A 17,379-nucleotide genomic window follows, 5' to 3' on the forward strand; every position below is an offset into this window, starting at 1 on the left:
TGAAAAGGTCTGTGTTCAGACCTATTCTTGAAATCAAAGCCAAAGTATTTAAACTGTTCTCAGTGATGCAAAGTTTCAACCAGCCCGTCCAACATCCCAGGTGACACAAAATTATATTTTTCTAGAGAAGAAGAAGCCTGCTTTGATTGACTTAGAAGATTTGCAGGCTCCCAGATGTAATATCAGAGCAAGAAACTCATCTGTTTCACTAGCCTAGCCCTGTCCCATCTCAACCCAACTGTGACAACAAAGCTATTTACTCAACCTCTGATCCTGCAGTGCTGACTGTCTTGTTAGCCTCCGATTTACACTTTTAATTGAATCAAGCGTATCAGCATCATCTGGCTCAGACTGAGTATATTGGCTGCGTAGAGGAGCCAATATCCAGTGCAGTTCAGTTTGATAAAGGATGAGTTCAATTCATACTCACACACCTGTAAAAGGCCCCATTCACTGTACACCCAGTGTTAAAAAGGTAATCTGTATCTGTATGTTCTGTCCATTTCCTCCAAATCATTAAATCTTATCACATTCTGATACCTGCATTAACCTGTTTTTTTTCTTTATCCAGATAAGACAGTGAGGGGGAATTAATGTTTAAATGGAGCCAAGATGACAACGGGACAAGGCAGCCCAGACGCCCGCCCACGCAATACTCCACAAAACACACTTAATTCCTTTATCCTGCCATAATCTTGACCTTCACTTTACAAGAAAGGCATATGTGTAATAACTGAGGCTACAAGGTCTGCTTCACCCTCACCCCCCTCTGCATCAGCTCATAAATCCTTGCCCAGAGTTACTCCAATCCCTGTACCGTGAATAATCTCTTCACATCGCTGGCTTGAATTTGAAAATCTATACATTTTGCTTATCTTGACAGTGAATATTGAGGGGATCAAAACTTTTGCCTTGCAGTTAAAGAAGTTCTTGGCTCCAGCTGGAAAAACATGAGTTAAAGCAACCAGCAGAAACTCCAGAAAGTCACTGCTCCTGGCCAAGAACAAGTCTAGCACATAACCACAACTTGTTTTTACACTACTGTTTTTGTACTGATTACATGTGTTAATTAGTGAGCTTTAAAGGTGCTGGTAGTCAGATTTTGTTAGCTTTGGACAAAGCCAGGCTAGCTGTTTCCCCCTGCTTCTAATTTATCATACTGACATGAGAGTCAGCAGGGTGAATAAGAGTTTTAATCATATTTATATGCACACTGAACATTAAAAAAACACCATCAGAAACAATCTACAAATATTGTTCTCCTGAGAACCGTAGATCCAACATGCTCACATTTTTCCTTTGCAACATCATGGCAGAAAATGAATCATGTCCAGGATCCTGCCTCCCATTCAAGTTACCACACAGATAACGTAGTATCTGATGCAAAGCACCTGATACGAAATGACCATATGGTTTTCAGAGAAAGTGCAATGTTGAAAGAGCAGCCCTGAGAGCAGGGAGATTTTGGCAGCCACTTCCAAATGATTGTCTGCATAGTGGGGAGCATTGCATGGTTAAACGGCCACTAAACGCATCCTCAGCCCTTGTAATTTGAGATAATGGCTTTGACATTTCAATGTCAGACCCACTGCGAGCCACAGCAAGCAGGTATCTTGAAAAGCAGGGCGAAAAGTTGGAACAGTGATGCTGCTGAATCTGTAATCTCTCATCCCATTACTCCCTTCTGTTCCAAGGGAGCAAGAAAAAAAAGGGGACATTCAGCATTTATGTATATATCTGGTTCTAGTACATTACACTTAAAATGGATGCCTGCTGGATGCCACTGAGGTGTATAAGTGATGGAAAAATGGGTAAGTCGGAAGAATGGCAGCACACTATGCTCACTTGAGTTTTCAAATCATTAGTATGGGCATTAAAAGCCAGATTTTATAATCAAAAAGTCTTCCCTGCAGAGTTCAGACACCCTTTAATAATATTTTAATGAATAGACCAATGGTGATACACCAATCAATCGGCACAAAACATGGTTTAGAGAAGTTAAAATTGTATTAAAGAAAATGGTGTAAAATTGCCAACCCCTGCTGTGCCTTCAGAGGGATGTGAATAAACAATAACAACTGAGAGTCCCTATGCTAACTTGGGCTATAAAAGCACATTTATATCCTCAAATAAATTTCAGGCAATCACTTTGGTTTGTATTAGAAGGTAACGCCCCATGACAGGCTGTAATTACCCACAGATGAGAGACTCAGCTGTAGAAAAAGGGGGATAGAGAAAGGCAGAGAGACGAGTGTGTGTGCGGTTGTACTGTATCTATGCACGTATCTGTGTTTATGTGTGTGTTTAAGAGTGTGTGCGGCCGGCTCTGACTCAGCACATCCGCACGGGCCTCAGAGGCGGCTGGCTCTTTTATTACCTAATCCAGTTTAGGAGATGAATCCGGCCTGTAATCTAATATTCTCTTAAATGATTCCCGCCATATACATGAATCCCTGACCTTAGCTATAACCACAGCTTGCAGGCTACAGCGATGAAAAGAACGCCCACACAAGACAGCATTTATGTCTGTCTCCTTTTCGCTAATTGCCACAGCAAATTGCTCAACATATCGCTCATACATGCCTGATGGTTTGATATTTACAGTATCTAAGCGCAGTAAATTAAGAGTGGTGAAGGGTCACCCCGGTTCATGCTGCATGCTTTCCTCCTCCTCTCTCTTCTGGTCGTGTGCGGATGGATGGAAGCCGATATGAAACGTTGCTTCTAATGTCAGCTTTCATCTTTCCAAGCTCTCTCCAAACCTTCCTCTATGCCTGATAGCACCCTTCAGGCATGTGAGACCAGTAAAATATATCTAGCAGTGCCTCGCACATGTGCAAGCAGACACTGGGACTAACTGAGGTGAAAAGCTCTGACTGAATCCCTCAGAGATAGTGTGTTGTGTTGTTTCATTTTCCCTTTACACTCCGTCTCATTTTTCTCCAGTTTGCAGTCCTAATATTTGTCAGGGAATGCTAGCATTTCCACAGAGCAGAGTCTGTATTTACTCAGTGTCTGTAAAGCCGGCCATGTTAAATGAGCCTGGTGTCTTACCTTTTCTCTTCTATTGTTTTCATTCAATCAAACTCGTGTGTATTTCTATTCCCTCCCTACATTTTGCACACAACCACATCAGACAGCAATGTTTTATAAGTTTATTATCCAAGTTTATGTCTGACATTTTCTGAGGCACATGGAAAATTGCATATGGAAAATAGCATTTGACCTCTTTGGAAACATCTCACCCTTTAAGGCAGCAATCCACTACATAGCTTAGGGATGTGTTGCGAGAGAAAGATGCAACACAGCAGAATAAAGTAGAAAAGATGGTTGATTTCAGTTCTTAAGGTCAGTGCACCGATAAAAAAAAAAAGCATCGGGAGCTTCTTGATGATTTGTTGCTTTACATGACAAGTCACTGTTTCACCGCATGGCAAGGACAACAGCGAGAAAACGTGAATGCGATGTGTGTTTGTACAGAGCAAATGACTTCTTCGAGATGAATTAATTCATGAAAATAAACAGGATGAGGCACAAGACAGGGACAGTGTCTGGTGATGATATACTGTCTCGCAGCCAGTGCATCTTTCTTTGTTCAATGCGGGAATAAATGCATATTTAAAGAGTTTGAAAGTGATGAGGGGAAGATCGTACATCAAGAACGGCATGTTGGCCTTGTGGTTAGGTTGTCCCTGAACCGGAGGGTCACAGATTTCACCCCTGCAACAGTCATTTTGTCCATCTTGTTGAAAGGCTTTAGGAAGACAGAGCCCCACCCAGCTGACATGTTGTAAGTTAAGACTGTCAGTGAAATCATCTAAATATAAATATGATGCTAGACAAGGATATATATATATATATATATATATATATATTGTATATACAAATACAAAAGATGATCCCAAATCCATGTTAAAGGCACTTATAAAGGCAATATGTCATTGAAAAAAATATATCATGCTGTAACAAAACAGATAATCAGAAAACCCTTTCAAAGAAATAATGATGCCTTACTGGCAAAATAGTATTCAACAATATATAACACACTGTCCTGAAGTATGATAAACCTATTCAAAAAGACACAATTTGGTCATTTTAACTCATCCTATATAAAGAAACCAGGTTAATGCTCCCAATATGGTTTTATCCACTCTTCTGAATTAGAAAGAGGTGATTTTATTTGGATTTCCACTCTTTTTTTACTTTTTAAATTATATTTAGTTTTGCTATCAAATTCTCAAATAAAATGATGTATAAAAACATTTTTAAGGACTGTCCGAAGGCCAAAATTTGTGTGCATGTACTATTCTTTTGCCTTTATATAAATACCTCGTACCCCAGCTGTTAAAGCGCAAACTGCCTGAGTCAAGATGTGCAAGATAACTTCCCACCACATTTATGAGTGCACCAGTTTAATGCCCTGCCCAGTGTCCAGTACAGCTGGTGGGAACCAAGCTAGTTTACACCTCCTGAAGCAGCGCAGACACACGCTGCATAACCAGAACAAGTTGAGGCCGCAGCACCAGTTGGAGAGGTGCACCATGGGATAGGTAGCCTTGGGAAAGTGGGTCTTCCAATGCTTGGCCACGTCACTTCCTGTAGGCAGGTGAAGCGTGTAGTCGCTCCAGCGCTTGGACACGCCGTAGACGGCTGTCACTGTCCTTCCCTTTTCTGACCATTGGGTGTCGCTGTCTGGGTTGCAGTTGAATTCCACCCATTCGGAAGTGAAGTCTCCGAGATAGGGGATGTCTCCAGCCTCCGGGTCCACCCTGGTGACGGACAGCTCGGCCCCCTGCACGGCTATGTGGATACCCTCCACTCTACGCACCTCCTTGACCCAGGGGAGGGAGTTCTCAGTGTCCAGGACCAGGATGAGACGGGAGCAGTGGCCAGTGTTCTTCTCCTTCCATAACTCCAGCAACTGGGCCAGATGAAGACTCTCACCTCCTGCAGCAGAGGAGGTTAGATGGTGAAATAGAAAATAGGAAGAGGAAGGGTTGGGAAGAAAGTGAAAGGAGGGAAAGAGAAAAATATATTGAACAGGAAGGAATGTCAAAGGAAACTCATACTGTACATACATATCCCCATGTTTCCATGTTTATATACAGTGCCAGTCAAAAGTTTGGTATTATAAGTATTTACATAGCTTATACTGTTTCCCAAACATATATGGATACACAGTGGTGGTTATTACGCCACCACTGGTTCAATGTCCTGTTCAAGGACATTTCAAAAGGACACATGGCTGTTGATGGACACAGTGGCTTTGCAGGGATCAAACCTGTCAACTTTGATTGGCGGGAGGGACTGTCTGTCTGACTGCTGTCATCCCAACAACACAAACACACACACAACCACGCAAACTTCGACAGAAGCTACCATCCGAAAGGCACATTAAAAAGTACAAAGATCAGAGCTGCAGTGCCTCGCCAGCAGATGTACCAAATTATTGCTGTTGCCTTAAAATCATTATTAATTGTTGGAAAGTGCTAAGTAAGTGAATTAAGAGCTGAGGAGAGAAAGGCTTTTTACTTTTGGCCACAAAACAGCTTCATCTAGGGCTGATTTTAATTTTGGATAGAAAATTGGGGTCCATCCACATGCCTAAAAATCTAAAACAAGCCTATCTAGAGACACTGTAGTTGCATTACTAAAGTAATTTCCTGGCCACTGTTATCACTGTTACAACAGAGTATAGACAAACTACTTCTTCCATGGATCAGTGTGTAATTTAGGACTGGACAAAACTGCTACACAATGTCTTTATGACTTGAAATATGACTTGAAAACAGTTCCCAATTTGGATTTTGGCAAAAACAACCCCACTTTTTAAGAAAGTGAAAAATTACATACTCGTGTCGTCTTCAGGATGGTGACACCGGGAAGTGATTATCTTTTCTATGGGGATATTTTTTTCTTGTTTGCGTGGACACACAGAGATAATGTGTCAAGTGATCTCTTAACAGGAGAACAGTGGCTGACACGATGTTAGCCTGCTGTGATTCTCATTTCTGTTGAGGGAACGCTTGTGTCACAGCAGACCGACAGAATCTTCTCTGCTGGAACTTAACTTCTGTGTCCTGTCCTTCACAGCTATTTCAACTCTTTTGGCTTACTTGTCCGATCTGTGCAAATCAGCCTCTGACTGACTGAGAGGAGGGGGGGGAATGAAAAGAATGCAAATCAGACTGTAATGCAAATGAAGTTTGCCGGAAGAATAAAATATCCACTTAATGCTGTCCTACACAATGGCTCTGCAGTAAACACTCATTTTCTGTTCAATTTTTGTTATAACTGCTTGAGAGGTGCCGATTCAACTCTGATTCAACTCTTAGGTAATTACTGGTAGTTCAAATGTGATAATTTTGAGTAAACTTTGAAGAGATATTCAACTTACAGCGCATGTCTAAAACTTTTTGTGATGATTCAAGGTGGAAAATTACATCCTTTTGTTGTTTATAAAAACTATTTTTACCTGAGGTAGCAGTGTGACTGCCAGCATCCTAATTGAAAACCTTTATAGATAAACCTACTGTGAAAAAATGCAACAGAATATCTGAAAATGCCTTTCTTACTCTACAAGAAAGCTGAGGTCATTGTCCTCAATTTCTTTAGTGAATTAAGATACTTAAGACATGTAATGTTTAAGAATCCAGTTTAGCTGCCAGGACTGATCATTTCAAAGAAGCTAAAGAAGAAGCAAACAAAAAAAAACAAATTTGGATGTGTGACCCTCACCAGCTAGAGCCCATGCCCCAGTGCCTTTGTGTGTGTGCCCGCTGTAGAAAATCAGATAGGTGTCATGGCGTGGCCCGTCTACAGTACGAAGCTCCAGAAAGTTGCGCAGCTTGGTCTGCACGGCTTCCAGTGTGACACCGCTGGTGGAGTAGTCGCAGCCGAATGTCTGGATCATGTGGTGGGAGAAGAGACGCTGCACGTTGTTCAGCATACCCGTGGAGCGCAGGTTTAACTGTTGTACGTGCTCAGGTGGTAGGAGAGTGGGCTGGCCATCGGCGCTGGACAGAAAAGAGAGATGAGAGGATGTGAAGAGGTCTTTAGTCATCTTTTTTTTTTTTAATCTATTCCGAGGGAGACTCAAGTGAGGTGGCTTGTCCGAAAAAGGGGTGGAAGAGAGAGACGGGGAGGAAGCAAAAGAGAGATAAATGAGTGAGAAGTATAGAGAATTTTGTACATTGGTCTGATGCTAACCACCTCATTTTGAATGTGAAGAAAACTGAAGAGATGGTGTATGACCCTGGTGTAGTACCACAGCCCTGCGATTATCCACAACACTCCCATTAATCAGGTAGTCTCTGTGTCCATACTGATAACATGCTTACCTGATAAGCCCATGTTGACAGCCTATGCTCCAGGCTACAGCAGAGGTTGTTCATTTTGAGAAGGCTCAGAGTGTATGAGGTTGACCAGAAACTTATCTGTTCTACCAGGCAGTCTTGGGAAGCCTAATCAGGTATGGGATACAGGCATGGTATGGTAACCTCTCAGTACAGTTAAAATCTAGGCTTGCCCGTCTTGTTCAGATAGCTGTAAAGGTCATAGAAGAACACCAGTCCCTTCAATCCAAATACGAGCAGTCTGTGTTCAGAAGAGCACAGAGAATACTGACTGATCCATCCCAAGTCCTCCACTCTGAGTGCGAGCTTTTACCCTCTGGCAGACGATATAGAGTACCTAAGTGGTGACTCAATCTTTTTAAAAGCTCATTTGTGAGGTCTTCTATTAACATCTTAAACAGTAAGGACATAATATGAGCCATAGAGGCCATAATCCCAAAAAGGACTTTGTTTGGATTGATGGGTTGTTTTCAATTTTTTACTTACGGCACTTGAATGTATGTACATATGAATACTAGTATGTGGTTGACTGTGTGATATGTCTACGTACTCTGTATGCAAAATGAAGAAAGACGTTTGTTAAATGCAGCGTCACTGAACCCAAGAAAAATTTCCCTATCAGGACAATAATGTATATTGTAAGTTGATAGTTTGACATGCTGGGTGGAGTAGCTGTCTGCATCGCCAGGGAGAGAGGCAGCAGAGAGGAGAGGATGAGAGGAGATGTAGGAAAAAGGAGATGGAAGGAGTAGGAGTGGTGGATCACTGCTGCAGGAAATGACATTAGCCTCAGGGATGTAAAGGGAGTGGAGAATGAAAGGAAAGTAAGAAAGAGGGAGAAGTGACAAGAACTGAGACAGGAAACTGAGGAAAAAGTTGAGGGCAAAGTGATTTAATGAAAAGTGTGTGTGGATGCAGGCAAAGCACATACGTAGGCGATGATGATGATGATGACACGTACACACAAAGTCAAGGCTGGTGGTTATTCATGCAGCCATACATTTTCTTTCAATCTCTGGGGCTTGATGTTATTCATGGCCATGTCATACTTCACCCCTATGGACATCTGCATGAATGTGCCATCATCTTATACCCTATGCCCCCATTCAATCACCTTCAACCTCACCTTGACAAGGACAAGTGAAAGTTTATCTAATGTGGACGAGATAGGATTGATTTTTTCGGCCGGCGCACAGATAAGTGGTCGTTATTCCTTGACAGCCAGAGCGGATGTATTCATCAGGTGTGTGAGGTGATCACTGTTACTGATGTTGACACTCTCTCTTTTCTGTCCTCTTTGGAGATGAACAATTTTCTTCATATTTCTAAGTAAAGAAAGATATACTGCACTTGGTCTGAAAATGACATGCTGCAACCTCTGCATGGCTTGGCAAGCTCACTGTTCATCTAAACCCATCTAATCTTTTCAGATCTCATGGCGCCCAGGGGAGTCAAGACTTGTGGTTTGAGATTCAGACCACATCTTTCCCTGTTACACTCTCTCTTTCATCCTTAAAAAAAAAAAAATCCTGTCCTTTTCTCCATAGCTCTACTCAGAACTCAATCTCTCCCTCCCATCTTTCGAAAATTCCTCCCCTTCCTTTTGCTGTGTCTGTCCCTTTTTTCATTGACCACCCCCCCTTGCTGTTTACAACCACAAGTCCTCTCTTTGTGTTTTTCCTCCCTCTTTCACCCTGCACGCCTCCCATTCTCACCCACCCCCCCGCCTCTCACCCCTATCTCTCTAATCTCCCTGTGGGGCTCTTGTCATTGTGAAAACATGATCTGCGGCCATCAAACAGCCGATTATACACTGCTGCATTCTCATCATGCTCTCTGTCATCCCTATGGACCTTGCATATATGGCCTTGCATACAGAGCATCCACAGCTCCAATAGCACATGGGCCTGCATCCAAAATCACCTGGAGAGTTAAACACTAGTAAAGCTGGCATATGTTTACTGGCCAAACATCTCTAGAGGCTGGATTTCAGACCTGTGGAGGGGCTCTCAAAGATGGAAACACTGCTTTATGACTGACGGTGGGTAAGCTGCTGCTGCTGCTTAGGAGGAGGAGACGTGTCTGCATCATCAAAACGCACCAGGCTATTTTAAAAAAAAAAAAAAAGCTCAGCCAACTGAGAGGGCACTGGGAGAGGCATCAGCAGCAGCTAATGGCTAACTGCTGCGGCTGAACAACTTAGTATGCTGCGGAGGGAGTGCTGGAATGATCCCTTACGGGCCAAAACATTAGTGTTTATGCATAGTTATTGGCCTATTTATCCAGTTGGTTTTGTGTTAACTGTGGAGGGAGTTGGAATGTGATCATATTTACCAGCGCCTGTGATGCAAAAGAAGGCTAGAACGTTTGGCAAAGCCAGTCCTGTGCGTGTTTATGCGTGTAAATATGGAGTCGTCGTATGTTTGTGTGTTTTGATTAACTGTGTCTGTAGACTATTGAAAAAAACTGAAAAAGGTACCCTGTGGAGATTTCCTGTAAACAAATGAAAGTTTACATTCAATAATATTTTCAATATTAAAAACTGTGTCTTGTTTACATCCACGTTTTCTTGCTAGCGATCTTCTTCCCTGCCTCATCTCGCCCATAGCTATGTTTGTTGGCACAGTATCGTCACCAACTGTTAATCAGTGGAAAAGTGTGAAGCTGACTGCAGGATGTGAATCTTGCAGTCTGTTTGCTCTCGTGTTTGGATCTGAAACGGGGACCTATTCATAAAAAAAAATTGCTCCATAGCGCTCCAAGTGGCCAAAAACCCCACAGGATAGCTTAGCTGCAACTACAGTTTGAGTCTATGTGCTTGAGATAGCAATCGAAAAAAAATGAAACATTCAAGAGTACTACTGAAATATTAGTTAATTAACTGATTAGACATATTAAGGAAATTAATTTTAACAATTGCTTGTTTAAGTAATTTATCAAGCAAAAATGCCAAACCTTTTACTGGATTCAGCTTCTCAAATGTGTTGTTTTCATCTTTATTTGGTGCATTTTCCCTTTATTAGACAGTAGAGAGCTGACAGGAAACGAGGGGAGAGAAATGGGTGATAACATATAACTACATTCCCTGGCCAGACTTGAATCACCGATGTCCACCACAACATCACCACGTTAAATTTTCATAAAAAAATCTTTTGGTTCTGGACTGTCAAACAAAACAAGCAATTTAAAGATGTTACCCCGGGCTATGAGAAATCAGGGTGATTTTATGTGTTTCATCTTTCTCCAGTACCTGCAGTATGCTGTAGGTATGACCAGAGCGTAGCCAACACAGGTTCCCCCCAGGCAGCTGCCCAGCTCGTGGAACAGACCATGAGCCAGAGACTCCAAAGGCAGCACCACCAGCAGAGCGCTGAGAAAGAGACCGTTGGATGGCTGAAAAAAGTGAAAGAATCAGAGTCACTTTCATTCGCCACTTACAGCACAAAGCAATCAGATGCAGTTAATTGGTGGTGACACTTTGCAAGACAGTTATACAATAAAGGACTGACACTGTGTTATTATCGCAGGACAAAACATGACAGGACCTTGCTAAATGGAGACAAACTGCACTGTAAGACAGCAGACTAAGCATACATCAAAAGTATCCATTCAAAGCAAAATAATTATTCCAGTGTGAATGAGGCTGTACTTTCTTTAAAGCCATGAGTTTGTAGAATAAAACTGTAATCTTTTTTCATGCATTTGCATAATTTTTTATACTTTTCTTATACTCACACTCAAATATCAATAATCCAAACACAAAATTGCATGCTTGCACATGCCTTAATATACACACACAAATACATAATACAATCTGAATCACTGTCAGGCAGTGCAATTTAACATCCTCAAAAAGCCACTTTGATTTCATAGCATGGCGCTGTATCTGAGAATGCAAATCGGTTAAGTGGAACCATGCTTGAATTTTCAGAAAATATTGAACTGCCCAGTGTATGCCCGAAAAAATGCATTCCACTCGTTCATTGACTTTTTATGAAGTTGCATACCCCTTAAATACATAAACTCCATATATCCTCTGCTGCCTGAATGTAGTATAATAAGCAGTCAAAGCACAATACAGTAATACAATCTAAAAGTATTTCTCACAGGTTGAGAATTGATTCATTGTAGTCAACCCCAAAGAACTGGGGGGTAGGGGGTTTGCTCATGAGCATCGCTGCACTTAACAGCGTTGCATTCAGCGGCTGACTTCCTATTAGAAAAGCAATTTCTATACAACTGCACATGAAAACGCTACTCAGCTTTTCAGTCAATCTACACTTTAAAATGCATTTCCATGTAGACTTTTGAAAGGAGGGTATAATACATAATGTCATATACATTCTATGGGAAACGCTGAATCCAATATAGCACCACAAACTATGGCCTTAAACATTTGCATAGAGTTGAATCAACACCTTTTTGACTCAACAAATATTGAATATTTAAGTTCCACAAAGGCAGTGCTTATTGCTGAGACTGCATTAACACTACACTGATTTTAGAGTGTGTGTGGGCATGAGAGTTACGCAGATTTGGTGGTTGACGATACATTATTGTAATTAAATAGCATAAGCATATAAATAGCTGTAAAACATCAAGAACCACACACAGTAACTTTCTTATTCTGGAGCACTGATGGCTCACACTTTCTCAAGCAAATTTGCAACTGACATCAACAATGTGCAGATCTCAAATTAGGACTCAGGCCCATGAGACTCTTACAAGGTAAACGTCTAATAAGGCTAAATAAGTTATTGCTGCTCTTTATGCAAGTAGATAGGGATATTAAAGTGCTAATTAAATTGGTTCCGCATGAGAGCAGAAGTGCCTCAGCTTGGGGAGCAACTACTAAATACACACTGCCACTAGCATCTCTCTCAAGAATTTATGACATGGGTGTATGATATGTTTATGTAGGCCTTGACATGAAGCTCAAAGTGACAGTAGGAGGAAGAATTTGAGCAGGACCATCACCATGATCTAGAAGAGTATGAGCTGCTGAATGCATCCACAAGGTTTCTCAGCAAAAGGCCAATATGACTATATTATAGTGACTATAATGACAATTAATGAAACAGTTTGTATCTTTAGAAAACATGCCTACCTGCCAAGACACAGCCCCCAGTATGACCGTTGACAGCAGACTAAAGAACACCAAGCGCTCTGAAATGAGGCAGAAGTGTCGAATGCCCCTAGAGGCCATTACTTGGTCCAGACTCCGGCTACTGGATCGCTGGGCCCGCCAGGCCTTCTGACAGTCGCTCAGCTTGGTGTGGAAGCCCCATATTGTGATCAGTAGAATTATGTGGCAGATGGACCAGAAAAGGCCAAACAGACAGAAGCCTGGGATCACCAGATACCACAGCTCCAAGTGGCCCAGCTATGTAAGACAAGAGAAAAGTCTCATGAAAAACAACCTTAAAATGTGTAAGCAAGCCATACAAAACCCTGCATTGTCATAAAAAAACACCTTTTTGTAAGATCTTACAGACAGAGTTTGAAAATCACACAGGAGCATAATGACTCACATAATTGAAATGTCAACAAGTCACATGACAATTTTTGCAAAATACTGCTGAGTGTACCTTTAAGGCTGCCAGGACAAAGAAGGCCAGCTCAACCAGACTCAGAGGCAACAGAGACAGCCTCCTCCACACCTTCCCCAGAGAGAGCACTGGCATCCAGCGCTCGCTGGGTCCCAGCCCACTGAAGTACACATCCAACACAGGCTCACACAGCAGCCTGCCCAGGTAGCAGCCTAAGGCATAAGGGTTGGCTGTGATGCCTAAGGCTTGGAAAAACACAAGGGAGGTAACCAAGGCAAAATTGACCAGGTTGGGCAAAGCCAGCAGGGATTTCATCCTCAGGTCTACAATGAGAGCACCCAAGGCCACTACCAAGCCTATTATGGCGATTGACTTGTGAAGCAGCATGGTAGTGCTGGCAATGCCAAATCCCAGGAGCTCCAGTAGCTCAGCTGACGTAAGCAAGATGGGTTTGTAACGGACGGAGCTGCATACTCGCTCTGTTACAGCCCATACTGTTTTCATGACTACACTGGCTAGGAGGAGATAGTTGGTGACCAGTTCCTTGACATTCGAATCCAATGTGGGGCTGTTGAGGAAGCACAGGAGACCAAGCAGAAAGCCAAACCACAAATGGAACAAGCTGAGGCTGGCTTTCTCCATAGCAAAGTAGTAATGGAGGATGCTGGCTATTCCTAGGACAAAAAGACCCAAGATGAAGATGACCAGAATCATTGGTTCATTTGTCACCTCCCAGCGTACGTACATGCCGACGCATACCGCCACAAGGAGGTTGATGCTGGACAGGTAGCCTAGGCAACGGACTGATGTAAACATGTCCACCTCCTTGGGTCCGTCGACCGTCAGCTGCTCTTCTTCCTCCTCCTGAGCCATGATGGCTGACTTCAAAAGTGACTAATCCAAATGCAGCTGAGGCTTCTGGGTGTCAGTTTGCTCCAGTCACCCTCTCTAGACGTGCACAGTGGATCTGCAAGCGGAGGTCTTCACATCTTGATGGCATTGTGTAAAATCAACCCCTGTGAACATTCAAAAAGCCATGTTACTCAAGTTAACAAGTAGTCAATCATGCAAAATATATAAATTTGTCTGGCAATCCAAACTTATACACGCTAAATTACACTTATTCTTTACCTACTTCACGTCCAGACAACTAATATACACACATTAGTTCGTGTTAACGTCATTCTAAAACAACTTTTTTAACTTTAGTTAAAAAAAACATCTAATAAACAGCTAAGAAAGTGCTATGATATGGTTTGCTACACTTGGTAATAACCATACAGTTAACGCACAATGTTAAATCGCAAAACAGTCGAGACAAATGTATTTACTGGCAATATCCTGGCAACATTTGTGTAAAATAAAGCAGTGACTGCGGCCCCGCTGTCAGTTTCTGACGATGTGGCGCTTCAGCCGGGAAGTTTGCTAACTCACATAGCCACCCAGCTGACTTATCGTTCACGGTCGGCTAACTCGCCTTTTAATGTCGTCTCTTCAACTGTGAAGAGAACAAGTAGCAGCCTTTGCACATATGCCTCGGTGAGCACACTGAACAAGAAACGTAGCAAACATGTTTATCGTCAAAAAAATGCAGCTTACATGTTTGTTTAGATGACAGCATCTATGCTTCCGGATTTCGAACTACGGCAACTCGCAAAGGTCAAAACACTCAAGCCTTCGCTTTTCATGGAAGATCAGGTAAAACATTAAACTTTAAATATTACACAAGTCCAACAATCGGCCCCACAGAAACGTGGGAGTCCAGTCCAGTAACATTCAGCTTCACATGGGCCACTGTGCAGGAAGTATGGGCCTAAAATTGTGAATCCACAGAATGTATAAATCAAGGAGAATATGGGAATGAGAAATACATACATATAATAATGAAATAAAAATAACATCATAAAAATAATTCGCAATACTTGCTTGGAAAATGTTTTGTAGTCAAATGAGAAGTTGTCTTTATGTTCATCGAAAACATGGACTCAAGCATTGCATGTGGTCCGTTACAATCATGCTTAAATTATTTGCATTGCATTTGCAATGCATTGCATTTGCATGAAACAGAAAGATATTGATATTATAGCCTATTGGCCAGCTCTAGCATCATTATGTTTTTAAACAAAACAAGAGGATGTACAAATTTATTTCATTTAAATTTTCCAGCACAAGGGTATTCTTTAAAAATGTTAACTGGACACTGATGAGTTGCACCTTTTATTCCTTTGTGTATTTGCTTACAAGGGATAGCTCATCTACAGATGAAAAATCAAATTGATATTAACAACAGGGTGAAAATTTAAGTAGACCTTGATATTTACAGTTCACCAGATTATGAATGCTTTAAATGCATTAAAAAAAACATGTTAGAGAAAATGTATTTAAATGTAATCAAAGAAAGGTACAGTCACTTCATGCAAATTTTAATTCTAATTCTTTATTTTATACAATAGGCCTATAACAACAGGCATCTGACATAGTTGCTATTTCTTGTCTTGCAGGTTTTTATGGATCATGGTCACAGACCGCCTGGTTTTGGATCACAGGCTTCTATGGATTGTGGTTGCAGACCACCTGCTGCCATGGTCCTGCTTGATGCCCATGCCTACTATTATTATTATTAGTCATATTTCTATTATTATTATTATTATTATAGTTGGTATTATTATTATTGATTTTACTGAACATCTCTCTCTCTCTCTCTCTCTCTCTCCCTCTCTCTCTCTCTCTCTCTCTCTCTCTCTCTCTCTCTCTCTCTCTCTCTCTCTCTCTCTCTCTCAAAAGTCCTGAGTTTACATTAAAGTGACAAGTAAAAAAGAGCGATATATATTTTTACAGGTCAGTAGAAACATTTTATTGTTCCAGGCTTTCTATTTACACTGGTTTTAAAACAGAGCTTCTAACAAACGGAGAGATCGTTTACAACACTAAACACATAATAATGATTTAAGCTGCATTTTAATAGTATAAAGTTTATTTTTATCCCCGGAGTGACAGCTAACAGTGTGGATGATTTTATACTCTGATTCCATCACTGCAGGTCAGAATAACATGAGACAACTATGTAATGATAACTGGAAATAAAAACAAAATATTAAACAAAACATTAACTACTTTTCCACACTTTGCTTCAGTAGCAGAAACAGTCTGACATTACTTTTAAGTTTCTTTTTTTATGTGACATATTCAGAATGGTTTCTTCATCATCCAACTAAATAGCAAAAAATTCTCTCTGTACTTAAATCATATATAATAACTCCTACATGTATTTTAAGCCGTAGCCTACTTTTAATATGTGGAAATTATTTCTAGTGTTTCTATATCCTCTTATTCTGTTGTATGATTACAGGCTGTCATTTACATGACATTTACATTTTGCTGTCTCTTAAACAGAAGTTTTCCGCAGGTACTTGGTATCACCGTTTCATCTCATATCATGAAGTACTTCATTCATGGTTCTGATGATGTCACTCGTAATTAACAACCTCGCCTCTTTCACACGAACATGCTCGTAGCTGGATAGGAAAACCCCGGGTTGACTGAGATGGTTGATAACCAGCTTCGTAGTACTGGTTATCTGGATGGCCAATGTTAGGCTCAGTGAAGCCAGATAATGAAAAGATATCCCAGGTATGGTGAACTTGCTTCATAGTACAGACCTCTGCTCTATATGAAAAGTGTCATGAGATAACTTTTGTTGTGATTTGGCATTACAGAAAATAAAATGGACTTGACTTGACTATTGTGTCCTAAAAAAGTAAAAGAAACCCAAACCCAAGATTCCCCATCCTCCACCTACAAGTTTTATAGCCCTGTCTCCAGACAGTTTGACTTGTCAAAGCAGGAGAAACACAGCTGGAATTAATAACAGAGCTCTGCTCTACTGAAGTGAGCCTGAGCCACCCTACCCAATATAAATGCAACAATTATAGATGTTATTAATTACACCTGTGTATTTTCACAAGGCAAAGAATAAGAATAAGAAGGAAAAAACAACAACAACTCAGCATTAAATTGAAATGATTTTTGTGGAAGCATTACTACAGGCTTTCATTATGATAACTTTGTACAAGAGTCCTCACAATTTTACTGTGGAAATACTATTTACATGCATGAAAGATTCAAAATTGTACAAAAATAAGTCATGCATGTGTAGAGTGGGTTACGTGAAGAAGGTCTCCACTACTACACAACACTTCCTGTTAAAATTGTATTGTCTGAAATGTAGTGCTGCTGTTGGTGGATTAAACACATTATTATTATGAAAAAAATCACTATATCATGAGTAACTTTCTGGATGTATCAAATTGGCTCTAAAATAATCTGTGAAATAAACTCATGTCCTCAATAGTAAAATTCCTGTTTGTGGCTGTAGTATATTTCTGACTATTCATACCAATGAAAAGCCTTTTACTTGCTTCAATCCTGCAACTCGTGCCAGAAAAGTCTCTGTATCATGGGCTTTATAGACCAAG

The 17,379-nt window shown here is 41.0% G+C and overlaps 1 protein-coding gene across 4 annotated transcripts; it reads right to left on the minus strand.

The window, feature by feature from the left end:
* Positions 1 to 3,141: 3,141 nt before the first annotated feature.
* Positions 3,142 to 14,578, minus strand: tmem168a (transmembrane protein 168a). 4 transcript variants are annotated; one of them, XM_067581617.1, is made up of 6 exons: positions 14,504 to 14,578; positions 12,944 to 13,920; positions 12,463 to 12,738; positions 10,606 to 10,748; positions 6,739 to 7,016; positions 3,142 to 4,947 (listed from the first exon to the last, which is right to left on the minus strand). In XM_067581617.1, exons 2-6 carry the CDS (start codon positions 13,775 to 13,777, stop codon positions 4,397 to 4,399), a joined length of 2,082 nt encoding a protein of 693 aa, XP_067437718.1. In that variant the 5' UTR covers positions 13,778 to 13,920; positions 14,504 to 14,578; the 3' UTR covers positions 3,142 to 4,396. The 4 variants fall into 4 exon arrangements, with proteins under 4 accessions (XP_067437718.1, XP_067437719.1, XP_067437720.1 ...); XM_067581618.1 differs by having other exon boundaries at positions 14,382 to 14,520; XM_067581619.1 differs by lacking the exon at positions 14,504 to 14,578 and adding an exon at positions 14,339 to 14,361.
* Between the last annotated feature and the right edge of the window lie 2,801 nt (positions 14,579 to 17,379).

This window comes from Thunnus thynnus, chromosome 23 (assembly GCF_963924715.1).
Source record: "Thunnus thynnus chromosome 23, fThuThy2.1, whole genome shotgun sequence".
NCBI lineage: Eukaryota > Metazoa > Chordata > Actinopteri > Scombriformes > Scombridae > Thunnus > Thunnus thynnus.

Bases quoted from the DNA above. Each gene is read 5' to 3' on its own strand.
- tmem168a (XM_067581617.1), bottom strand. From the start codon at position 13,777: ATGGCTCAGGAGGAGGAAGAAGAGCAGCTGACGGTCGACGGACCCAAG. The intron at 10,749-12,462 runs GTAGGCATGTTT...CACTTTTTTCAG, and splicing joins TGGGGGCTGTGTCTTGGCAG to CCATCCAACGGTCTCTTTCT. The intron at 7,017-10,605 runs GTACTGGAGAAA...TTTTCTGTCCAG, and splicing joins ATACCTACAGCATACTGCAG to CGCCGATGGCCAGCCCACTC.